Consider the following 26,267-nt stretch of genomic DNA (forward strand, 5'->3'; position numbering starts at 1 on the left):
ACCAAATCAACATCAGGAAGAAAAAAGAAATTAACAACACCAAGAAGTTAAATAACATGTAGCTGAAGAAACGAAAATCAAGAACTTTCTTGAAGAAAATGATGCTACTATGAGTCATTGAATGATTTAATCAGAAGAAAGTGTTTTAAAGAGATGAAACTAACTGAAAACATCAAATCCCATACGATACAGTTTCCGCTGATCTTTGGTGAAGTGTGTCTCCTCCAGACAATAAATAGATGTTGTTTTGTTTTTTAATCCAGTCTACTAATCTATGCCATTTGATTGAGCTTAAGCCATTTACATTCAGAGTTTAACATGGATGGTATTTTGGTCCTGTCATTTTAGCAATGGGTTGTTCATTGATTTAGTCTTCTGTTGTCATTTTACTGGGATGTTCTTCCCATTTGCCTTTGGTTTTTTTGGGTGCTATTCCTCTTTTCTGTGCAGAGAACATCTTGAAGTATCATTTGTAGGGCAGGTTTGGAAGAGGCAAATTATTTTAGCTTTTCTTTACTGTAGAAGAATTTTATTTCCTTTTCAAAGACAAAAGAAAGCTATGCTGGATATGGTATCCTAGGCCGATAATTTTTTTTCTTTTAGAATCTGGAATATGTCACTCCATTCTCTTCTGACCTGTAGTTTCCTGTGAGAGACCTCCTGTGAGTTTAATTACCTGCCATAATTTTGTCATCCCTTCTGGGTTGTAGCCTGAGATGGGGTGGAAGCAGGCTCCGCCTCCTCCGGTAACTGTGGCAACCATCAATGTTTTCAAAGGCAGAGATAGCATCACTAGTTCCTTCTTCCTTCTTTAAAAAATTTGTTTTAAAGACACTATTTCCATGCCCAGCACGGTGGCCTAACGGCTGAAGCCCTCACCTTGAACGCGCCAGAATCCCATAGGGGTGCCGGTTCTAATCCCTGCTTCCCACCCATAAGCTTCCTGCTTATGGCCTGTGAAAGCAGTCAAGGATGGCCCAAAGCCTTGGGACCCTGCACCACCATGGGAGACCCAGAAAAACTCCTGGCTCCTGGCTTCAGATTGGCAGAGTACCAGCCATTGCGGTCACTTGGGGGGTGAATCATCATATCCAGATGTGAGATACAATGCAGTATGCATTTGTACTTCCAGACAAAGATGGACTCACATTGAAATTGTTTACTATATCTTGACAATAGGATGCTGGACTCTCTGCCATTGTCCATGCCCGCAATAACGGACATATGACTGTGTATTAAGAAGTATACTATAGTAATGATATAGAGGAACTCAGTGAGAGGGGAGGGAATAAGGGAGGGGATAAGGGAAATCCTAGGGCCTATGGAACTGTATCCTAAAGTGATAATAGTAATAAAGAGAAGTAAAATTTAAGAAAAGACAAGTGTCCTAGGAACAAAGACCTAGTTGGAAGCTCTCACCTATGAGGAGACTCAGGCAACCAAGAATAACATACCTCAGCAACCAAAATGATCGCTACCAGAGCCTTTCTGCTTGCTTCCGGGGGACAACAGGGTAACAGTCCATGACTTTGTGGGGTCCTGCGCAAGGCTCAAGGCTGCCTTTGCAGGTGAGTTATTGGACGTAGGGTTTCTGCCAGATGAAGCCTTACCTGTGCCAACTACAGCCACTATAGAAACAACACCATGATGGGAAAAGACTGAAGACCAGGATTACAGTGAAATTACAAATGAAGACTGCTCTGGGGTGGCTCCCTGACAGGCGTGGCCCAAGAGACCCTGACCTTGTCATTGGAGATTAATACATTTTTTGCATTACATGAAACACAGATCTTTTTTGATGTGGACTTTACTATTTGGTATGGGATCTGAGAAATTTAGATTCACTCTCATTGGATTATACTCCAAAATGAAGCTAACTTAAATTGTATGTACTTGGAAGATGTTTGGATACTCAAGTGACAGATGGATGAAAGACTTGTCATTTGCAAAACTGGAATATTTATGAAAGTAAAACTCTTTTTTATAAAAAGATTTATTATTTTTACTAGAAAGGGAGAATTACAGAGAAGAGAGAGAGAAATCGTTTATTTGTTGATGTTCTCCCTAAATAGTTGGAATAGCTGAAGTTGCACTGGTCTGAAGCTGGGAGCCAAGTGCTTCTCCCAGGTCTCCCACCTGGGCTCAAGGGAAAAAGAATTTGGGCTATCCTCTGCTCATTTCCAAGACTATCAGCCAGAAGCTGGATCAAAAGTGGAGCAAAGCCGGACTACTACTGGCTTGCATATGGGATCCCAATACCAAGGCAGAGGCTTAGTGCATAAAGCCACTGCGTTGGCCCCAATGGGAAACAGTTTTGGATATAACCCAAAAATGCATGCATGTATGAATGGGTTCAAGAATTATTGTCAGTGGGCAGATCTCAAGCGAGTCTGGGCTGAAGGCTCAAGTGCTGTGCTCCCATGGCATTGTGGCTGCGGCCAGGGGGACTTGGGCCAGGTTGGTTTTGAGGCCTTAGATTCTAGCTCCATACACCACCTCCATGCCATGGGCAAATGTGCTAGTCTGGGCTTGAGACTTGGGAAGTTTCTCTGTTGACGGCCGCCATAATGTTGGCAGATCTTGAGCGAAACTGGGCTTCAATATTTTGGCTGCCCTGCTATGGCAGATCTCAATTGAGTCTGGGCTGGAGCCTCAGGTGCTTTGCTTTTGTGGCTGCTTGGCTACAGCAGAGGGAACTTGGGCCAGGCAGCCCAGATGCCAATGGTGCTAGGCAAAGCTCTCAGGCCATCATGAAGTACACTCTAGGGAATGGAGAGTGTGGGTTTAGGGAGTCTGGGTGATGGTACATAAGGGGGCAAGCAGGGAACTGAGGGTTCATGTCCAGGTGAGGAGTGACTTCTGAGGGACCATAGACAAGGCTACTCTATATGAAGATCTAGAACATGGAACCCACCAGTGAGTGTAGGAACAGGGAATGAGTACTGTGAGGCTGGGCCAGTAAGCTGACAAACATGTAAATGAATTGGATCTAGGGGGAGAATCTGCAGGGGAGTATGTGGGCTATGCCAGGTGGAACAGCAATCTCTATTTGCATGCACAAGATCTGTGGTGGGAATAGGCCTGGTTGGAGAGCTAAGGTGAATGGCCTGGCTGGGTTGGAATACCAATTGATGAGTGTGAGAGCTGGATTTGGGGGCTCTGGGCTGGGCTGGATGTGGCTGTAATCTCCCTCATCACAGATGTAGACAGGGTCTGGGGGTGGGGGGGTGCCAGACTAGTCTAGACTCCCAGAACTGTTGCATACGCCTGAGCAGAACCCTTGGAGCATGCACCATTGTGACCTTGGGTTGATACAGGTAAGTGGCTGTTCCCATCCTCAGGGACTGGGATGGTTGGGAGGCTAGGTATAGCCCATCCACTGTTCTTTCCCCTCCCCCCAAAATGGGAAGAAGAAATAGAAAAGAAATAGAAAGTTTGAAAACAAGATCACATCTACTTCTCTCTCACCCTAGATTCTTCACACCTTGATCAACTATGTAAATATCAATAATAATAAACAGTTAAAAATAAAAACCTAAAAAGAAAGTGGCTGCTGCTTTAGACACCCAACAGATCTCAATGAGAGCATTTTTGGCAGCCTTTCCTGAATAGAGTGAACACTGCAAAGGGAATTCTCAGGAAAGCAAGTGAGCCGGGCCACCACAGGTGATTGATTCAGTTCATTTTAGTAAATGTTGGTAAAGCTGACATGGTCACAAAAATGTCTAAAATCTCCCAGAAAAAGTAACATGCACACCCAGTAGATTTAGTCTGAGTTCCCATGGAATGCATGTCCAGGAGAGTTTCTCGAGTTTTCCTGATAAGAAAATATGCAGGCATTTCAACTACTACATGGAAAATAGAAAATGTTCAAAATGCTTACTGTGATACAAAATTTTTTTGACATCCAAACATGACTGTTTCACAATATGCATCTTGAAAGATCTCTTGCAGATCCCTTTATAGGCACATATTTTATTCTTTATCAGAATAAATCTATCTTTTAAAAATATGCATTTTTTTTTACTGGAAAGGCAGATTTACAGAGAGAAGTAGAAACGGAAATGTCTTCCATCTGCTGGTTCACGCCCCAAGTTGCTGCAAAGGCCAGAGCTGAGCTGATCCTAAGCTAAGAGTCAGGAGCTTATTCTGGGTCTTCCATATGGGTACAATATCCCAAGATTTTCACCATTCTGTACTGTTTTCCCAGGGCACAAGCAGAGAGCTGGATAGGAAGCAGAGCATACAGGACAGGAACTGGCACCCATATGGGATTCCAGGTTTTGCAAGCTGGAGGATTAGCCAATGGAGCCATTACACCTGGCCCAGAATACACCTACCTTTTAATTTTGTTTTACACTTTTTTTTTTTTAGGTCCCCTCAGCTATCTGGCTGGACCTCAGCACAGAAGTCCTTCCTAGGGAGACATGGATGAGAACTGTAGAAGGAATACATGAAGTACAGTGACCGAGATAACACAGCTCAGCGGCAGAATCAGAGAGCCTTTGCGATGGCACCAAATGCATTCCTGGCTCAGGAGTGGGAGGAAGCAAAGGCAGATCTTGGGAGAAAGCAGAAATGGAGCTCTGACTGTTGTGCCTTACTTACCAGGTGGCAAAACAAACAAACAAAAAGCTTGTTCCGAGTTGTGATGAGCAGGGGCACAGCCGCTGCCCACGTCTTGGTGTACAAGGAAGATATTCCCCTTTCTTAGCCTCATCCTGCCGAAGTCTCCTACAGCTCAGAGCAGCACACTGACTGGCTGACAGTGAATCTTCAAGAACAGCAAGGGCAGAGTGGTCTCGAATTCAGCCGTCTTCTTCAACCTTCTAGCAGAAGAGCTTGAGATAGGATGAAAAATAAGCTAGTGCAGGGTTTACATTTTCTGTGAAGCTGGTTCTTTTCTGTTGATCTTGAAGCTTATTCACCATCATCACCTTGATAAACACTGCTTATTTCCAGTTTTTCTCAAATGGACCATTGCCCTAGGTGTTCTTTTCACAGCAAAGAGTGACTCCAGTTTAAGAAATTGAGACAAAGTAATCGTCCCATCTTCTCACTTTTACTCATTAATTATCTGCCTGTTAGCTTCTTTAAGGGATCTGAGTCAGAATAACCCATGATCAGATGCTGAAAGTGCAATTCAACTATTTCAAAGGTGAAAGTGGGTAATGGGTTAGTATGCAATTCATGTGTCTCTGCATAAATAGCATAAGAAGTTGAATAGTTCAATACAAAGCATTAAATGCACTTAAAGCAAAAAGCTGATGGGTTTAAGATCAGAAAGTCAATACCACAGCAAAATCCTTTGCACATGCACTTTTGCCCTTAAGTATAAGTTTACAGAGTAAAGCCTGCATCTCCAGCATTTCTTTGGGTATCTCTCAACTCACCTTTCCCTCTTTCTTTCCTTCTTATTTGCTGTTCTCCCTTTCTTTCTTCTCTCTGCTTTTAAGCACTTCCACATACACAGTCTCACTGAAGCATAAACAGAGAGGTGTCATCACCAGAATGTGGCCAATAAAACTCATTCCTGGGGAGTTTATAACTTAGCTACTCTTACACTTTAGAAAGGTACAAACATGAGTTGAATGCTGATCACCTACTTTTGCAGTCTCTCTACTTCAATCAAATGCTTTTAAAAACAGAACTATTTTTATTGGAAAGGCAGACTTACGAGAGAAGAAGAGACAGAAAGGTCTTCCATCTGCTGGTTCATTCCCCAAATAGCCACAACAGCCAGAGCTGAACCAAACGGAAACCATAAACCTGGATATTTTTCCAGTTTTCGCATGAAGGTGCCGGGTCCCAAGGCTTTGGGTAACCCTCTGTTGCTTTTTCAGGCCACAAGTAGGGGGGTGGATTAGAACTGGAAAAGCCAGGACGTGAACTGGCACCCACATGGGATGCTAACCTTGCAATTGGAGCATTAACCAGTTGAACCATTGTGCTGGGCCCTGCCTTACAATATCTTTTTTTTTTTTTTTTTTTACGTTACATTATCTTAAAGGCTCAAATTTCTGCTTGCTGACTGGGTAGCCTGTAACTGTAAACCCTAAAATCAGCCTCCTGATTTCATTCCTACAAATGCCTTGTCTTGCTTTAGATGTGGGAGATGTGTTAACATAGCCTTAGAGAGCGGCCTTTAAAATTTTTTTACAATCTTATTGCAAATGTAGCTACACAGTGATAAAAGCAAATAAGCAAAGAAACAAACAAAAACCTCAGATTTATGCACTCTAAAACCTACTTTCAGGTCCAGAGGAGATGCATTTTCTGTGGAGGCCATTATGATGTAGCAGGTTAAGCTGCCACTTGGGGTTGTTCCCATTTCACATCAGAGTGCTTGACTTGAGTCAAGCTACTACACCTTCCTCCCAGATTTGTGCTATTGTACCTTGCAAGGTTGCAGGTGATGCCCAAGCACTTGGGTCCTACCCCCAACATGGGAGGTCTAGACCATGTTCTAACTTCCTTGTTGTTGTTTTCTCAGACCTTTTTTTTTTTTTTTAATTTGGAAGGTACAGTGTGAGAGAGAGAGAGAGTTCACTCCCCAAATGGCTATATTGCTCTGAGCCAATCAATCCAAAGCCAGGAGCCAGCAGCTTCCTCCAGGTCTCCCATGTGGGTTCAGGGGCCCAGGTACTTGAGCCATGGTCTGCTACTTTCTTGGGTCATAAGCAAGGAGCAAAATCAGGAGTGAAGCAGCCTGAATTAGAATCAGTGCCCTTATGGAATGGCAGTGTGGCAGGTGGAAGATTAGCCCATGGTGCCATAGCACCAACTCCTGGGCTCTTGGTTTTGTCCTGGCCCAACTTCTTGATATTGTTGGCATTTCAGGAATGGGCCAACAGATGAAATCTCTCTCTCTCTCTGCTTTTTCAAATAAATAAATTTTGCTTAAAAGATAGTGCATTTTCTGTAAGGACATAAGTCATCAAATGCACCTGAAGCATGGAGAAGACAGTACTGAACAGCTTAATAGAGAAGTCCTGTCCAAAAACTGAGTTTATTAACCTTCAACAAGCATTGGCGAGCACAAGATTTTGTGTAAGATTTTACTAACTTGTTTTTTCAGGAAAATCTATTCTCATTTGCCTCTTTCCTCTGTTCACATTGGAAACAACAGTGTTATTTACCAGAGATAATAATCTCACTAAATCCTCCTTTGGATCCTCCTGGTTTACTCTTTTTATTTTACAGGCAAAGAGCCGGGTAGAGGGACAAGTAGTAACTTGGCTCGGGTCAACCAGTGAGTATTGAATGAACATGTGATGGACCCCAACCCAGCTTGTGTCAGTTTCACTTAGCTACTTGCTCCCATTGACCTGTGACACTCGGCAGAGCAGCACCAGCTGTCCCAGTGGAGTGCCCAGGAATACACGCTCAGCCAAGGTTGTCAAATGGGTCAATAATTGAGAGAACAGATCAAAGAAAGGGAGAGAGCAAAGAAGAGTGAAAAATTCATGTACAGAAATGAATGTGCTGAGAGGTTAGGAAAAGAGATTGTCTTAGGGTGGGTGGGGGTGGAGAAAAAAGTTATCTAAAGAGCCTTGAATAACAGTAAAATGTCAACAGGAAGAAGTGAAAAAAAAAAAAAGAATGTCAAGTAGAAAAATGCTTAAAGAATGTCAGAGATATTAGAGAACCTAGAGATACAAGAGCATTTCAACAAAATGTGTAGAAAAATAGAATTAAAAATAACTGTTTAGGTACAAAAATGTTGAAATCCATAGATAATTTTTTCATAAATTTGGATTTTTTCAGGAAATGTTTGAAGACTTTTATTATGTCTGGGTTTCAACTTTTTGCACTAAAATAAAACAACTGTTAGAACTTTTTAGGGATTGGTGTTGTGATTTAACCGGTTAAGCCTCCATCCGCAACCCTGGCATCCCACATAGACACCGGTTCAAGTCTTGACTGCTCCACTTCTGATACAGCTCCCTGCTAATGTCCCTAGGAAAGTAGCAAAAGATGGACCAAGGCTTGGACCCCTGCACCCATGTGGGAGACCCAGATGCAGCTCTAGATTCCTGGTCTCAACCTGGGCCAGTCCCAGTGATTGTGACCATTTGAAATGTGAAGCAGTGAGTAACAGATCTCTCTTTCTCTCTCTGTCTTTGCTCCTCTTCTTGTAATGCTCCCTTTCAGATAAATAAAAATAAAACACTGAAAATATTTAAAACTTCTAGGAGTCAGCATTTTGATGTAGAAGGTGAAACCACTGCCACCAACACAATCATCCCATGCAGGCACTCCGCCTCTGATCTAGCTTCCCACTAGTGCACCTGGGGAAACAGCAGAGGATGACCCGAGAGCCATGCTCCTAGCTTGGGCCTGGTTCAGCCCTGACTATCCCCACCATCTGAGGAGTGTACCAGTAGAAGGAAGATCTCTCTTTCTCTCCCCCTCTCTGCATAGTTCTGCCTTCCTAATAAATAAAACAAATATTTAATTTTTAAAAAGGTTTTTCATTTTATTTGAAAATCAGAGAGAAATAGAGAGCGATTATCATCTGCTGGTTCAGTCCATCTGGCACTCTCTCGTGGATGATAGGGACCCAAGAATTTGAGCCATCATCTGCTGCCTTTGCAAGATTGGCATTAGTAAGATTCAAAGCAAAACCTGAACTTGAAGTCAGCTAGTCATTATAGATGTGGCATCCCAAATAATGTTTTATACATTGAGAGAACAGTAAGGTACCAGACTGGCTGTGGCTGAATCGTCAACTACATGAAGAGAGTATAGAGTACATGGGATCAGGTTAGTTGAATCAAGATCGGTGAAAATGTTAAATGTCAAGCTGAGAAACTGTTGGGTAAGAAACTCGAAGCCACTGAAAGAATTTGGTGAAATAAATGGGAAGATGACAACCTTAGAAAAGTGCATTACAGATATGAAAATGGCAGTTAGGTGTAAGAAATTTAAAGCAGGAGCCATTGGTCTATATGGAGTGGATGCCCAAGGCCAAGAAGTCTACAGTGTCTGAGAATTCTTGAAATGTACACAGCATTTTGCCAGTATCTGGCTGTGTGTGAGTTTCTACTGAGAATATCCACACTAGATTCTGAAAACCTGTGATTTCCCCTCCCACAAACAAGAATGCTTCAAACAAGAGTTCAGAAAGAAGTCAACATTCCATATACCTGAGTAACAGACTATTACATATGTTCCATATTCTATATTGGCAAACATAACCTTCCTATCACAAAACTGAAAGATGTGTGACGCCAAACTGGCAAAATATAAAACAGTGACTAAATTTGTTACTAAGTGTGTTATGAGTGTTGGTGTATTATCAGTATGTTGATGAATAAAAACACAACTCATACATTATTACACATTTATTTTATATAATTTGTTTTGATTATCTTCAATCATCAGCAAAATATTGTTTCTTGTGAGATTTTGCATAATTTTGATCATGAAACACTTGAATTCCATATTGGAGAGCCTGGGTATAGTCCCAGCTCCAATTGCATCTCCTGGATGAATCCTCTGGGAGACAACAGAAAATCAATCAAGCATTTGAGCCTTTGTCAACATCTAGGATGTAGTTCTAGGCTCCTGGTTTTAGCTTAGCCCAGTCCTGGCTGCTGCGGACATTTGAGGACTGAATGAGCAGATTGGCAATCTGTCTCTCAGACATGTGAGTCAGGAAACGGAGAGACAGGGAGACGCTCACTATCATCTACGTCTCTGTGTCTCTTCTAAAGTCCCCAGGATTCAATCGGAGTGTGTAACTCAGCACCTAATCCAATGTAGTCACTTTCCAAGGAACCCACCCTTGGATACCATTATTGGATTATGCTTTATCTTTAGGCCACCAACATAAAAATCTGGTACCAAACACATGGGCCTTTGGGTAACACCTTACTATTATCCAAATAATAAGAGAAAGGTACATAAAAGTAGACTGGTGAAAAATTACTTGTGTCCCAGGAATAGTTCAGGGTTTGAAAGAATGTATTGGCCATGACTGGCTGACTACTTTAACATACCAACCAACTATTCTAGAGACTTTCGTGTGTTTTCCATAAAAAAAAAGTTTTGAAATTATTCAGTTCTACTTTGACTTTGCAGACTGAAATACGTTAACAGAGAATATGTGCTCTTAGGGCTAGAATAATACTCATGATAATAATAATCATCTAAAACAAAGAAATGAGATGAGAAGCAACTATTTGGAGAGTGATAACGAGGTCTTTCTTAACACAAGGTGAGTTGTGAACGTTGCAAATGAAGTCAGAGAATTGATGATGATATTGGCTCACTACTTTCTAGACGCTACAACAGCAGTTTGCATGAGTTATAATGTTAGTTCAGTCTCATAACTTCTATTTATAATACAATCTGCAATTGTACACTTTTCCAATTTTGTCATGTTTGAAGTCAAAATGCATCTGTGGACTGCTGGCACAGTATAGTTGTGGTCTGTTTGGATTGAAGTTAATATTTTTGGAGCGTATGCCTTTGTTTCAGCCAGTTACCTAGAGATAATTAGCCCAAATTCATTATAAATGTAATGATCTGCTTGGTGCTCCTTTGTCTACATGGATAACGTGAGTTCAAACTTCAAATACCCATGACCGCCAACCTGGTGTAAATGCTGAAGGGATATATTTTTCCTCTCTTCTACTAAGTGTTAATATGGAGGCACAGGTAAGCTATGTACTGGGACAAGACAGTAGGCTAGCCATGAGGACCCATGAGGGTTGAAAGCAGATGGATTTAGAGCTGATTTTAAAAGCAGTTTCTGGGTCTGGAATTTGTCTACCAGTTAAAATGTTGCTCGGACTCCTGCATTCCATCTTGGAGTGTCTGGATTTCATACTAGGGCTGGCTCAAGAAATTGGGTTCCTGCCACCGTGCAGGAGACCTGGATTGATTTGTAGGCTTGGTCCTGATTGGCATTTGGGGAGTGAACCAGTGGATGGGAGATGTCTTTGTCTCTCAATAAGTAAAAAGCAAGTGAATTGCAAAGCAGTCAAATGCACTTTAATACTCTCAGAACAACATTTGGAGGTTTTGTCAAAGCAGCACTCTATCAATACTGCTTATTTTAATGTTAGTTATTGCATACTTTTAATATGCAGAATGATTTGGAATATATAGTCATTTAAAGAGTCTCAAGTTCTAAGGAATTACAGCATGTTTAAGTTTCAGTAACATTATAGTTATAATATCCAGGTAACATTATAGCAAAAGTAATTTGTCAACACCAGATGTCACATATTTCTTTTTCACTGGAAAGAGGTCCAGTCATTAATTGAGTTGGTGAGATGCTGTACCAGGTCCCTGGATGAAATAAGGTGTAAATAAATTATGTCCAGCATGTACATTTGCATTGTAATCAGTTGTGAATTGCAATTTATGTGGAGCCATTTGTTTTGTAAATGTTTCTTTGTGATTAAGGACGTAGAGTCTGGCAAAAGTTCCTGTTTCATAATTCACCCCTGTTCATCACCAACTTGTAGAAAATTGGGTTTAAAGAAACGCGCTGGAGCAGCCTGCTTTCAACACCCAGCACTAGTGATGCAAGGCCCAGCAAGCCCTACCAAGAGCTGCACCTCCCACGTGGGGTACCCAGCTGGGGTATGGGCTGTGGCCCCGGAGACACAGCTGCCAGCCTTCACCATGTCCTCCCTGAGCAGACGTCTCCAAAGAAAGATGGCCCTCTGAAGCTGTGAGTCCACTCCCTGGATGTATACCTCTTGCCTCCATTCTCCTTTCAATCACTCCATCATTTGGAAAATGTTTGCTTTTGGGGTGCTAAGACTGTACTTTTAAACTTTCTTGAGGATCGCAGGAGGATGCTAGCAGACTGTGGTCCATAAACTTTCAGGTATCACAAACCATCAATGAAAAAGCAATCAGTCCAGCGAAGAGTGTGTGAAAGGGTAAAAGGAAAGCCATGGAGCTGGAACAAGGAGATAAAATGGATACAGAAGAGGGAGAAGAGAAGAAACCCAAATCTCAGGCCCAAAGTAAGGCTTCTGCTATCCATATATATTTGTTGTCAGCAGGTGGGACAAACTCATCTAACTAGCCAAATATAGATGTTAAAATGCTTGGCTTATGCGTGAAAACTACATTTATGAAGAGTTGATAATTATTCAAGCTCAAAACTGATCTTTAAAAGTTTATAATGCAAGTAGTATGTGTAGATGGCATTGCATGTTTGTCACATTCTGTTGTTGCTTTACTGTTTCAGGGTTATGAGTTGCTCAGAAGACAGCCATGTTGTGAAAAAGAGCTGACCAGAAATGAACATTGAGTAATAGTCTCATCTTAAAAATGCTTTTGCAACTTGTTATGCAAAAGTCACAGTTGCAGAAAAATAGATTTTCATTTGGGGCTTTTAAACAGAGCAAGTATGATATAATTAAGTTATGTTTAGACCAGATTTTCTCTAAAACCCATTCTCTTTTGCATAGAACTTTTGTTCTACTTGGTTATTTTATTTTTTAAATATTGCTCACATCATTTTTGAAAGGAAAGTATACCCATTTAGGTCTCCAATTAGGATGGGGAGTATCAAAGTATGGAGAAAGGTGGGTGGGACAAATGTTTCTTTATTTTTTTCTCTTCTGTATGTCTGCTGGGTTGGGGAGGGGGAGGAGATGAGAGGGCACCATTCCTTGCTGTCAAACCACATTGGCTCCTGGGGATAGGGGACAGTCTGCTGATGCCTTACAGACTCTGATGTGGAGAAAAGTGCTCTGAGGTTGCTGCTTGAGCGGTGTTCATAGTCCTGAGATGTTGTCAGCTTAGTTGGATCATGGTCAAGAAAATCTTCCCAAGGCCTATTGGCTGACCAGGTCCACCTCAGAGTGCATCCACAGACCCAAACAGTTGCTGCAAAGCTTGGTCAGGAGAGTTGTTCAAACTGCTCTGCTTTCCATTCTCTGACAAAGCATTTAACATCCTCCTTTGGTTCAGATGAGCTGGCCGTCATGTTCCCCATATACATATTGGCATGCTGTCCAATATGTAGGCATTGCCAACTGAGGAGGCCCAGCCCCAATACATGCACTCCAAAATCAAATCTCATATTATGATTTTCCCTATGACCGGGGTTTGGGTTCAGCCATCCTGTTGGGGAGTCCCCCAAGTAACTCTACCTTGGATGACCTCAGACTTGACTTATATGCTCCAGCCAGTGCAGGGTCAGGTTTGGTCTGTCATGTGCATCAGTCAAGGCACATATTAGTGGATGAAAGCTGTCTGGTCAATTCTGTCAACAGCTCTATCACTCACATGAACTGATGGGTATTGCAGCCTAATCCAGCCCAGCCTGCTACAAGTCAGTTTTCCATGCACACCAGTGAGTGCCACACCCTAATCAGGGTGACCCCCAATAACCCTCACTAGGTCTACACCCAGTCCTGGCCTCCAAGTATGCCAGCACGTATGTGGCATGGCCTGGTCTGCCGTCTGGCTCTCATGACTGCTGCAGTTTAACTCAATCTGACCCATTTCCACAGCCAATACGCATGCCAATGGTGCTGCTGCCTTAACCAGTTGGTCTGCCCCCCAGTCCTGGCTCTCACAGTCACCAGTAGGAGCTGCAGCTCAGCAGAGGCGTGCCCAGAGTTCTGCTACCAGACCAACTCCCAACCCTGAATCTCACTCATTCTGGCAGGTGCTGTTGTAGCCCTGCTTGGCATGCTTTGCCCTCGGTCCTGGCCTTTGCATGTGCCAGAGGGTGCTACAACCTGGCCCAGCCTGGTTTCCTCCAAGCCCCAGTTCCCGCGAGCGTCAGGTGAGTTTCATCATCCAGACTTGACTCAGCCTGTGTAAGCCAGTGGGTACTATAGTCCCACACAGGTGAGCCCACAAGTTCTCTAGAGAATCTGCTCCCAGATCCAGTTTTCCTGCGTTCTGGTGGATTGCTGCAACCCAGCCTGATGTGGCCCACCCCCTGTTCTCATACTTGTGGGCAGCCCAGCCAGGCATGCCCCTTTGCCCCAGCTTTTCTGTGCACCAGCAGGCAGTAGATAATTCTTAGCCCAGCCCAGGACTCCCACATTGGGCAGGTGAGTTGTTGGCCTGACCCATACATGCCCTCTGGCTTCCTCCCCACTAAACCATCTGGTCTTAGCTCCCTCAGTATCTGCAAGTGCAGCGGGTAAGTCTTTGGGAGCTTGCAGAAGTCCTTCCATATCTATAAAGTACTTGGTGGTCTCTACTCCTACACACCCCTAAATCCCCTTCCCTGGGCCAGCATAGCCACACCCACCCCCGCCAGCATGGTCCTGGGTTGTCTTCCCCACATACCTTTAAAACATAATTTAAAAGTAGAATAGGCAGTTATGCTGGCATGCTGATAGAGGTTACACAAATTTGGCATTAGCCAGAGTGCCTGCCAGCTATTGGCCGCTTTTCTTCCAGCAGTGTTACACTTGCCGAGGTACAAGGTAAGCTAGGCAGTTGGCTCTAGCTGGGGACTTTTATTCTGTTTATGTACACAGAGTAGCCAGTACAGGTTAAAAATCAATCCTCTTGAAATAAGAATGCAAATGCATTATTCGCTTGATTGAAATGGTGTTAAAATAAAAAATAAGTGTCATTTCAAGAATTGTAGGCAGGATGAGACTTAATACCAAAATAATACAGTTTCCACCACTCATCTTTAACCAGGCCCTTGCACCACACACGGAAAAAATCAATGTACTTACCAAACCACAAGACATTTGCTTTTCGATGAAAATAATCTATTGCATCATTTTTTTAAAAATAAGTTTTCTAAGCTGGTCATGGCTTCTTGGCTGTAAGTGATGGTGTGAAAGGCATCATTTGCCTTGGAAAGTTCTCTGGTTTTTGTTGTTCTGTAATCTGTGGAGTTGTTCTTGTATTCTCCACTAGTGATTCAGAGCACAGACTTTTGTGTCCTATGGCATCATTTGAATGCAGGGTCTATCACTTACAGATGCCTGAACAGGAGCCTTCAGGGTTCAGCTGTTAAATGAGGTTGAGTTGTGTCCACCTTATATATTTGTGATGAGATTTAAATGAGCTGATACATGACAGTGCTAACACAGTGCTGGCTACACTATGAACAGTAAATATTGGTTATTTTTAATATACTTTCTAATAACCTGGCATCTGTTAATTATGCTTTAAGAGTCCACAAGTGCAGCAGGTGTGTTCTTTGGTAAAGCGACATACACTGAGTAGTGACAGGTTGTAGAACTGAAGTTTTGCATGTTTACTGTATATCTCGATTCAGCCTATTAAAGCCTTAGATATTTAAAACCTTGAGTAGTAATCTCTTTGTCTTGCTAGTTTTCACTTATGTATCTCCATTCACCTTATCTAATGTAGAGAAGCTCTATGCAAAAGGGATCTGCTGAGACTGTTTTTCGAGACTGAGAGTACTAGAGAACAATTTACCTGATGCACAATATGGTTTCTTTACAAAGCTAACCAGTCTATTGATATAATGACAGAACAGTGTTGTCAGAGAACATTCCTATAAAGACTGTGATTCTAAAACTTTCAGAGCTGGGCTTGGAGGTTAGACCTAGCTGCTAAGATGCAACATCCCAAAAGGAAATGGATGGATACCCAGATTAGGATCATTCAAGCAAAGTCTATAAATAAGAGAAATGTTAGGAAGGTGTGGGCCAGGGCAGGCAGGAAACCGTAACAGAACATTAGCCTGGGGGAGTCTCCAGTTGGGAGAGGTCTTCGGAACCAAGGACAGACACTTCTGTGGAGGGGAACAGCTTGGTGGAACTCTGGCCTTCTGTTGAGGGACACACAGCCTTCTATGTGGAATACACTCCTTAACCTTATCTCTTGTCTCTGCTATTCTGCCAGAGTTCCCTGTTGGCCAAACTGAAGGGAAGCCATGGATTACATGCGCCTGAATATTCCATCTAGATAAGCCTACCAGGGAAGGAGTAGGGTGGAAGGTGCAAGGTGGGCACACATGCTGATGTCAGAAGAATCTAGAATTTGCTTTTCCTCGTGATTATATTCACTCCTGGCACTTGCTTTACGGAACAGTTTTATAAGCACGCACTACACTAAAACCTCATGGTACTTAACAAGTAAGCTATTTTTTGAAAAACAGGGGAGAGCACATAGTTTAAAATCTATGTCCTGAAAATGTCAAACAAAAATATTTGCAGTATGAGAGATAGATAGATACTCATTAGACTTGTTAGGTATGTAAAATGTCATCTCAGGACACTGAGCTTACTCTGGTCGGTCATTCATCCATCAGCCAATGAATGCCTATTGATCATCTTTAGTGTGTTGGACATTGTACTCAACTTTGGATAAAAAATAGTTATTGAAATGAACATATTCTCTGCCCTTTGAAACTGGCCAGTGGGATGAGGGAATGTAAACAGCAGAAACATGACTACTGTGTGTCTAGATGAACTATCCAAACATAAAAATTAGAGAGCTGCCATCTCCATGCTAAAGAGTTACAAATAATTTTTTTTGGGAAAAAGACTTATTTATTTGAAAGACAAAGTAACACACACACACACACACATAGAGAGAGACAAAGATAGATCTTCCATCTGCTGGTTCACTCTTTCAAATGGCATACCAGCCAGGACTGGACCAAAGTCAGGAGCCAAGAACTCCATTTGTGTTTCTTAAAAGGGTAGCAGGAGTTCAAGTACTTGCAGAAACTTCTGCTGCCTTCACAGGTGCTAGATCAAAAGCACTGCAACCAGGACTTGAGCTGGCTTTGCAAACACCAGCCTAACCTGCAGCGCTACAACACAGGCCCAAATTTAAACTGTCTCATTTTGGAAACGCTTATCCAAACACAGTTGTTGAGACCAGGCAGAGGTAGTTGCTACTAGAGTCTTCAAAACACTCTCCACTATAGTTGCTACTTGTGTTAGTGGTTATCAAGCACTACAACTGTGGCTAACGACACCAAAAAGCCAAATTCTAAACTTTGTTTAACTTCAATTAAGTTGAATCAGCCACATGTGGCTGTGGTAAGGTGCAGTGCAGACTTCGAAGAACAGGATGTACTAGTTGGAGCTTGTGGAATGTAACTTGCTTCCCTTAACTTTGCTTTTGAGCAGGGTTACTGTCAGGTATTCATTTTACACAGAGAGCTGTGTTCCAACAGATACCAAGTACAGAGAAATAAAACCAGGCTGATAGAAACAACACTTGTTGACAAAGAGGTAGAGAAACCGGAACCCTCACGCACTGCTGGTCTGCATATGAAATAGCACAACTGCTGTGGAAAATGGTGTGATGACTCTACCAGAAACCAAACACAGGATTACCATGTGGCCTAGAAATTCCACTGAGTACAAAATGAAAAAAAAAAAAACACCAAGATTTCAGAGAGAGATTTGTACACCAATGTTCATAGTAACATTATTGATAGTAGTCAAAGGATAGAAATGACTCCAGGGTCCATTGACAGATGAATAAACAAAACCTGATAATTCAATGAGACTTTATTCAATATTATTGTATCACTTGTATAACAGTATATTGTACACATTTTCATATTTGTAACTATATTATATACTATACTATATTCAGTATTATTATATTATTGTTTACGTGGAAGGAAATTCTGATATTTGCCACAATATGGGTGAATGCAAAAGACATTGTGCTAAATGGAAGTCAGTCAGCCACAAAAGAAAAATGTTGTATTAATTCCACATATATGAGGTGCTTAGAGTTGTCAAATTCGTGGAGACAAAAAGCAGAATGGTGTTCAGCAGGGGATGGGGGAAAAATTAGGGAGTTAGTATTTAATGGATCTAGAGGTTCAGGTGGGGAAGATTGAAAGGTCCTGGACATGATTTGGGGAGAGGATGACATGATGATGTCTTAAAATGGCAATAGTAGCAAAGTTGATGTTGCATACATTTCATCACATTAATATGAAAAAATCAACTAAGCATATTCCCTGTCCTGCAGGTGTTCCCCAACTAGCATGAAAAGAGAAAATAGTAGCTGGTAATTAGCACATGGTACAAGGATATGGAAAGACCATGTGACTGAGGCTAGTGACAGAACCACACCTCAAACTGGTAGCTGGGCTAAATGGCTTTGCAGTCTGAGAATTGACTCGTTTATGAGCCCTGAAAATCCAGCATGCTAGTGACTTGTGCTGTGACGGCTCCAGCTGACAAGTTCACATGACAGTCACGTCTCCTCTGCACCTGTTTATGCTTTCGTCTGGTTTCAACCTCAGTTCTCATCTGTCTTCTGCCCGCCCTCCCCCCGCCCCAATCCAGACTGGACTCTCTAGAAAAATGTACTAAACAAGAATTCCAACCTGGAGGCTGAACAGGGGAATGGGTAGGCCGTTTTACTGAAGAGAAAAACTCAGATGGGCCATCCTGCAAGCGATGTCCTTATCACTGTATCCAGTCACTATCGCACTCTTAAACATCCTACTCTCGGACAGCCAGCTTGTATTTTTTCCAGTCAACCGTCTCTGATTCCCAACTACCATGATTTTTTTTAAAAGATTTATTTATTTTTATTGGAAAGGCAGATTTACAGAGAGGAGGAGAGACAGAAAAAAAAATCTTCTATCCACTGTTTCACTCCCCAAATGACAACAACTGCTGGAGCTGAGTCAATCAGAAGCCAGGAGCCTGGAGCTTCTTCCAAGTCTGCCATGCAGGTGTAGGGTCCCAAGGCTTTGGGTCATCCTCCACTACTTTCCCAGGCCACAAGCAGGAAGTCGGATGGGAAGTGGAGCAGCCAGGGCACAAACCAGCATTCATATGGGAACCCAGTACTTGCAAAGGGAGGACTAGCCAATGGACCATTGTGCTGGGCCCTGCCATGATTTTTTGATCCCCTGGTAGTTCAAATCTACATACTCCTTAGTATTTTCTCACTTTGGCCCAACCTTTCCTTTCATGCTCTCTTTTCTGCCCTATCTGGGTTATATGTCATACTGCTTCACAATCATCCTCTTACACACATTGTCAGCTGTCTCACCCCTCTCTTATCCACCACACTCCCCTGGCAACACCAGACTTCGGTTGTAGCTGGCCTCTGCCTAACTGTATTTGCACCCAACTGAGAAAGTGACGTTGATGAGAACATTCAGCTCTGCCTAGTGGCCTCCTTTTAGGCACATCCCCTGGCCTCCCAATTACCCTCTAGTAATGTTGCCTGCTCCCAAGAATTCATCTGGGTTTCAGAGTTCAGTCACAGTCTTGCTATCCTATGTGGTTAAGTCACCCTTCCTCTCCTCTCCCCACTCTTTACTGTTAACTGATGACTCCATATTTCATTGGTAAAACCTGTGCCTGCCTCAGTACGTACCAGCCCTGGTGCCCCTGCAGTCTACCTTCTGTTCTCTTACCGAGGGTGTGTGCTCTCCTTTCTGCTTTCGCCTTGAGTTTCTTTAGAACACTGGATCCCACTCCCTCTCAAATATTCCAGAACTTTACTGTAGCAGGTTATTCCCTTGGTTCATGCCTATGAGCAAACACATATCTTCTAAAATAATAAAACCTTCGTTTCTAACGATATTTCTTCCTAATTACTACGCCGTTTCTCTGTCTTCATTTACTCTTCTCATTAGCTCTAGGCCCATTGCAAACAAGTCGTGTTCACCGCTCTCCCCCAGCCACTAAAAATCTCTCAAAATTCACCACTGACCTCTGTATGGCCAAGCCCTTTTTTCAGTTTTTAGTACTATTTCTATCCACTTTTTCAATATTTAGTAGAGCTGATTAGTCTTTTCTGAATTTTTTTTCTCATTTGGTCTTGGACACTGTTCTCTCTCAGCTGATTTTCTATCTCAGTTATCAAATCTCCCCCACTCTCCTTTTTTGATTCTTAATCTTTGTGACTTCTGAACTTTAGAGTGCCACAGGGCTGGACTTCTCAATGTTATCTGCATGCCCTCTACACATCATTTACATACCATCCAGATGAGATCACTCATCCGACCATCTTCTTTGACAACTTGAAAACTACACACACAAAATGTCCCAAATGGTACTTCCAAGGCCCTGCAATCTTGTATCTTGCAAACAGTCCTCCCTGTTGCCTTAAAGGAATCCAGTTTTGAGTAAAATCCTTGACTTGTCAATATTCTAGTTATATGTCCTAAATATAATTTGTCAGCAAGTCCTATCAGTCTTTCTTCATGAAGGTAACCCAGAATGTGGCTACTTCTCACCAGCTTAACCAGCTTCACTATGATGGCCTGACATGGGGTTCCTACAGAGAAACAAACCAACAGGAAGGGCATATGGAAAGGCAAAGAGAGAGATGTTTCATTCATATGGATGTATCTCATATTTATACCTTAGTATGCAGTCATATTAATGTATGCCTGTCTACAGCACATCATATTGCTCTCCCGCTAAAAGCTTCTTTGTGTCTTCCCATCTTAAAGTAGAATGTAAAGCCCACCCTGACCACTGAAGTCTTGTGTGGCTCCACGATCCACCCCAGCATCTCCACCTTCGCTCTTCCCCTGCTCATTTTGCTTTGCCCACACTCACGTTTCTCCAAGAAGCCATGCCCTCACCTGCCAGGGATTCACATCTGTGCATATTCTTCTGTCTCAGAATTCCACATCACTGCTCACTTTCCTGTCTCCAGGGGCTTCCCAGGCAGTGGCTGGTTTTCAGACTTCTCTGGTTCTGCAGGATCTTGACAGAGTTGGGGAGTACTGGTTAGGCATTTTGCAGGATGCCTCACTATTGCTGTTGTCTAACAGTTTTCTAATTGGAGGAGGAAGGCCCCAGAGGCAGGGTGCCATTTTTGTCTCATCATTTCCAGGGTGCATAGCATCAATATCATTTCAGCTTGTTGATGTCCACCTTTAGCATCTGCTGAAGCAGTGTTTGTTAGCAGTATTTGTCAGCTCTCTCCACTGTAAAGTTATGCTTCCCCCCCCCCCCACTTTCTGGGCTCTACTTTTTTTTATTGTTTGTTTAAGGAAATTACTAGGCTCACATGGAAGGTTTGGAGAGTTCGTGCTTCTCTTCTGTAAAGATGGAATATCTACATAAACAGTCAATAGTTCTGCTTGGGAGACTTGTCTGTTCTCTCCCACTTCTTACCTGGTCACTCGAGTGTTATCAGTATGGATTCGTGAATAATCCTAGTCACATCTGTGGAAGGACCTGGGGGTTAAGGACAGACTGTCCCTGGAAGATCCAAGCCAGTTTGCCATTAGGAAACTCTTGTAACTAATTCCTGTATTCCTTTGACATTCTCTTATCATTGTAGGGGCTTGGTTTTAAATTTTTATTTACTTCTTTACATGAACACTTCCTTAACTTCCAAAATAATTCCTACCATCTCTCACAATACCAATGCGCTGTGTTCTGCCCACCTATTCCCACCAAGTCCCTAGGGCCCTGGCAAGTTGTCCGTGGCATTCAAGGAATGAATGAGCCCAGCTAGCCTGGGTGCAGTAGGAGGGGACTGGCCAGTGTGAATTCTGGAAAGTTGACACCCGGACTCCATGTCACCCGCAACCCGGTGGTCTGCGTTGGCCTCTGGTGGCCACACCCACGCTCATAATTCGTTTCAAACGTCCTCACCAGGGAAAAGCACCGGAGAGCAAATGTCATCAGGGCAGCGGGATTTCCCCGGGAAAGTCCAGCACTTCCCACCCGGCACAGCGCCTTGCCTTGTGTGCCCAGAGAGAGGAGGGGCAGCGGGGACAGGCGTGTGGCCTCGGGAGACAAACTGCCCCAAACCCCGCAGGAGCGCCTGGGGTGCACCGCAGGCGCGCCAGAGCCCCGAGTTCCGGGCAGCCCGGAGCGCACCGGCCGCGGGCGGGGCTGCTGGGGACCGCCGCGCCCCTGCGCCATCGTCCTGGGGCGGGGCCTCGTCCCCAGCTGTGGTCGCCTCGGAAGCGGCTGGGGCCGAGCCAGAGGCGCCCAGATGCTGCCGTGGTGGAGGCAGGCCGCGGTGGCTGCGGGAGTCGCCGTGAGCTGAGGGTCCGGAAGGCGCGCAACAGGCTGTCCCAGCGTCCGCGCTCAGCGCGGAGCAGGTGCTCGGATAAGAAAACAGCTTCTCGGTTGGCACACTCGCTCCAGGTTCGGGTTCGTTTCTTCCTCCTTGGGTCCCCTTTTCTGTCCCCAACGGGGAGAGCTGGAGGTGCGGGACCTGGACTGGTGGGCGGGGAGGCTCACTCGGGGACGCGACGCTAGGCTGGGGATTTCGGATCAAGCCCAGGTCCGCCCTTTGCTTCAAGCAACTTAGAGACAAGGCAGTGAGCTTCTCGTGTAGGATACAACAGCTTGTACCTTATTTCGTTTTTTTCGAGGGGGAGGAACTGAGGATTCAGTAGAAATGATTTCTGAGACACCTGCTGTTTGCCTTCATCAAGATCCACCCATTCTTCTTTTGTTAACTGGAGGCTAATTGGCTTTAGTCAGATAAAACTGCTCACTTCTTGGTGGGGTGCATTGTCTCAAAAACACCAGAATGCGGACTTCTCGGCTTGAACTTGACAGTGTGGCTCAGGAGCCAGGAAATAAGGACCAAGTGATAGCGCTACAAAGCAGTTCCTTGCAAGCCCACAAGAGTTGTCGTAGAAGAACGGAGGCAGAAGCGTCCCAGGAGCGAAGTCTCTGGCTCGCTGCGCCCGGAGAACCGCGCTTCTTCCGGCAGTGCGCACGCTCTGGTGGAAGCTCTCGTTTCTCAGCAGAGGGAGGAGTTGTTATTTCCACACAGGTTTCCAAAAATGACTCACTGGGCTGCTCTGTTAATTGTGAGACATTGTTAGCTCACTTTTGAAACGTGAGGTTTGCTCCGTTTGTATTTTAAAAACTACAGATGGGAAATGCGTGCTCAGCCAAACCGGAGCAGGTGGTGTCACGAGTAAAAATTCCAGTTTTCAGTTTGCCAGAGTGCCCCATGGTGTGACAAACCAGCCGGGGTGACTGGGGTGCTCTTACATAGCCATCGAAAGCACGTGCTTAAATTATTTTGTCTTTATATCAGAGGGAGAGGACGGGAGGGAAATAGGGAGAGAGGGAGACGGCACTTCCATCTGCTGGTTCACTCCCCAGACGTCCACAGTGGCTGCGGTAGGTCTAGAGCCTGAGAACTGCATCCAGGGTTTCCCGCACGTGAATACAGGGAGGGACTCCCTGCTGCTGTCTGTATGGGCAGCACTGCTGGGCTAGAACCCCGGGTACGGGATGTGGGGCTCAGGCGTCTGAACTGCTAGGCTAAATGCTTACTCCCAGGAGTAAATTTATTTCCATATTCAATAACTGTTTTCTATTTGCACTGCCTTGCAGAAAAGCTCCTGTGTCATTTGACATAGGGTTTATAAGCCACTCCGAGAGAAGAATATATCAGAGAGCTTATGCTAAAACCGTGAGGAAAAAAAATAATTGGAGGTTGTTGTCAGTTGGAGCTGGGGAATTAAAATGGTTAAGCTGACAGATGCCAGTGCGTCTGCAGATGCGGGGAGCTGCACTTAGGAATCCAACACCTGGGGGAAGAGAAACAGTCAGCCTTAACCAGAGCTACCAGGCTCCTTTCCTGCACCAGCTCTTCTCGGAGCTCTGTGTGCACTCCCATGGTAACACAGGGTCTTTAATGAGGCATGCAAAGCCGGCAAATACACTGGAAAACCCATATGAGATGGGGGTCCTGATAAATCTATGCCAGGAGAAGGCTTCTGTCCCAACAGGAGCGATGTTAACACACATCTGTGACCTGGAACAAACTGGATCATTGCTGGGGGAACAAGGAAGATTTTAGGTTTAGCCATCCAATTGGTTTTTAGAAAGCTTCTTCTTCATTTGATAAGGGGTTCAATATATATACTAGAAAGGTATAATGTTTAAGATGTTTGAATTAACCATATTTCCTATTATTTAATAGTCATATGAAAATAAACTCAGCCTATTATTACCTGATGATGGCAGGCACTTTTAGTTTATGTATCTTTGGAAAAACGGAGTGACTGATTAATGGATGATCACTTTTTAACATTTTATTGAAACAAATTTTGGAATGGTGTTTAAGATTTCTTTTATTATGATTTGAAAGGCAAAGTTACAGAGACAGGATCCACACACCACACACACATGCACACATGTTTACACACAGGTGCACACACAGAGCTTCCATCCCCTGGCTTGCTCCCCAAATGGCTGTAATGACTGGTGTTAGGCTGGGCAGAAGCCAGGAACCTAGAACTTCATCAGGGTCTCCTACATGGATGGCAGGGCCCAGGTACTTGAACCATCTCCTATTGCTCTCCCAGGTGCTTTAGCAGGAAGCTGGATGGGAAGTGAAGCGGCCACCAGAGCCCATATGGGATTCTGATGGTACTGCAGGCAATGGCTCAAACTGCTATGCCATAGTACCAGTCCCTGAGTGCTTTTATATAATGGTGCCCCCCCAAAACACACCTGAATCCACATTTTTTTCTGTGGTCATAGATACTCAGGGTCAATGAAAATCCAAAAGTACTAAATGGAAAATTTCAGAAATAATCAGATATTTTGAGAAAGACAACATTTACATAACTTTTAATGCAGTATATTACTATAATTGTTCTATTTTACTGCTTATTGTTATTGTTAACCTTTTATTGTACCTAACATAAAAATTAAACGTTGTTATAAATGTGTCTATAGAGATGATCAACAAATTGCAATGGCTCAACTTGGGATATTTTGATTTTGCCATGGGTCTGACACACAGGGATCCAGTAGAAACCATATTTAAAATTTGGAATTTGGAATTTGGAATTTTCCCAGGCTGTGGCAGGTGGTGTGCTCCTGTCTCCTCATGCTGGGAGACAGTGGTGAGTCAGATCCTAGGAAGCCACCCCATCACAGGTGAAATAATTGAAAGCTTGGCAGTGTGTGTATTGCTAAGCTGGGATGCTTGGTAGGTTGGGTGTGTTAAAAGCATTTTCCGCCCGGTTTGAACTTTCTGTGAGTTTATCAGGTGGTAACCCTGTTGTAAGTTGAGGAGCACCTATACAAGGAAAAAACAGCTCATAGAGTTTAGTCCTATGCTCAATTTCACGTATCCCATTTTTTAATGCAACCCCTTTGGCCAGGGGAGACTACTACAGTTCAAGACAGTCTTTTCTAACGGAGTATGGCTGTGTGCGTCTCAGTAAATCCATTCTCCTAGGTCACTGTTGGGAATTGAAATCTGCTTAGATGCTTTTAGATTGTTGCCAGCACAAAGGAAATTTCTCCTAATCCTGGCATATCATCCTCACGTAGGAATAGCCCACAACACATTAGATGCACCCTCCTACAGTGACGAGGGGGCTCCTTACCCTTCCTTCACTTTGAGAAATATGTGATCTAGGAATGAACTTGGAATAGTCTGACATTTTCTCCTGGGAATTAGAACGTTTTGCTGGAGACTTGTGGTGTCTGAAGATTCTCAGCCCTTGAACAGGTGGTTCCACAGAGCTCTCCCGGTTATCACCTTTCCCAAGCACTGAAAGTCCCGTTCTTTGTGTTCTTAAACAGGTATCTAAAAAATTATTTTTAATGGAAAGGCTGATTTATAGAGAGAAGGAGACACAGAAATATCCTCGCTCCACTGGTTGACTCCCCAAATAGCCACAACAGCTGGAACTGAGCCAGTCTGAAACCAGTAGTCAGGAGCTTCTTCTGGGTCTCCCATTTGGGTGCAGGGTCCCAAGGAATTTGGCCATCCTCCAGTGTTTCCCCAAGCCACAAGCAGGGAACTGCATGGGAGGCAGGAGCAGGTAGGATACTGTCCAGCACCCACACGGGATGTTGGCACTTAGAGGTGGAAGATTAACCAGTAAACCCCATGTTCAGTGTCTTGTTGCTAAAATCTCCCACAGGGGAGCGTAAGAACTGAGACAGACCAGCAAGTGGGGTGGGGGTGCTAATTAATCTACAGAACAGGGTCAAATGGTGAGGGAATAGCTGACAGAAGCAAGCATGGACACAAAAACTCCAGGACTCACACTCCTGATTAACCATCTGCCTTTGGGGACCTGTTTGTTGTATTTTTACCCTGATGCACATGCCTTAACTGCCCTTCCTGCCTGTAATGTCCAGGACTTTAGTAAGTGAGATTGACCCCACTCTAGTTGTCCTCTTGATTTTAGCTTGGGGAGTCAATTGGGGTCAGATCCTTTTTTCTCTTTGGAAATTTAGGCGAATTCCTTTGGTTCTGATAAAACTATTTTGACTGAAACCCCATATTGCCCTCTCCCTAAAAATCTGAGCTCAACTCTTCGCTGTTCTCATTGGGTTAGTCAGCCTCTCCTGACCTGGATTAACACACTGATTTGTGTT

At 43.7% G+C, this 26,267-nt stretch overlaps 1 protein-coding gene across 4 annotated transcripts in view; it reads left to right on the forward strand.

The window, feature by feature from the left end:
• Positions 1 to 11,604: 11,604 nt before the first annotated feature.
• Positions 11,605 to 26,267, forward strand: part of STX11 (syntaxin 11) — a 47,123-nt gene continuing 32,460 nt past the window's right edge. Inside the window, exon 1 of one of the 4 annotated variants that reach the window (XM_040965619.1) lies at positions 11,605 to 11,689. Coding sequence is in view for 1 of the 4 variants with exons in the window: in XM_040965614.1 (XP_040821548.1) it covers positions 11,918 to 11,990 (73 nt within the window). In the remaining 3 variants the exon portion in view is untranslated. The other 3 variants (XM_040965614.1, XM_040965618.1, XM_040965615.1) reach the window with 3 other exon arrangements.

This window comes from Ochotona curzoniae, unplaced genomic scaffold, assembly GCF_017591425.1.
Source record: "Ochotona curzoniae isolate NIBS_2020 unplaced genomic scaffold, NIBS_Ocur_1.0 scaffold_3890, whole genome shotgun sequence".
Taxonomy (NCBI): domain Eukaryota; kingdom Metazoa; phylum Chordata; class Mammalia; order Lagomorpha; family Ochotonidae; genus Ochotona; species Ochotona curzoniae.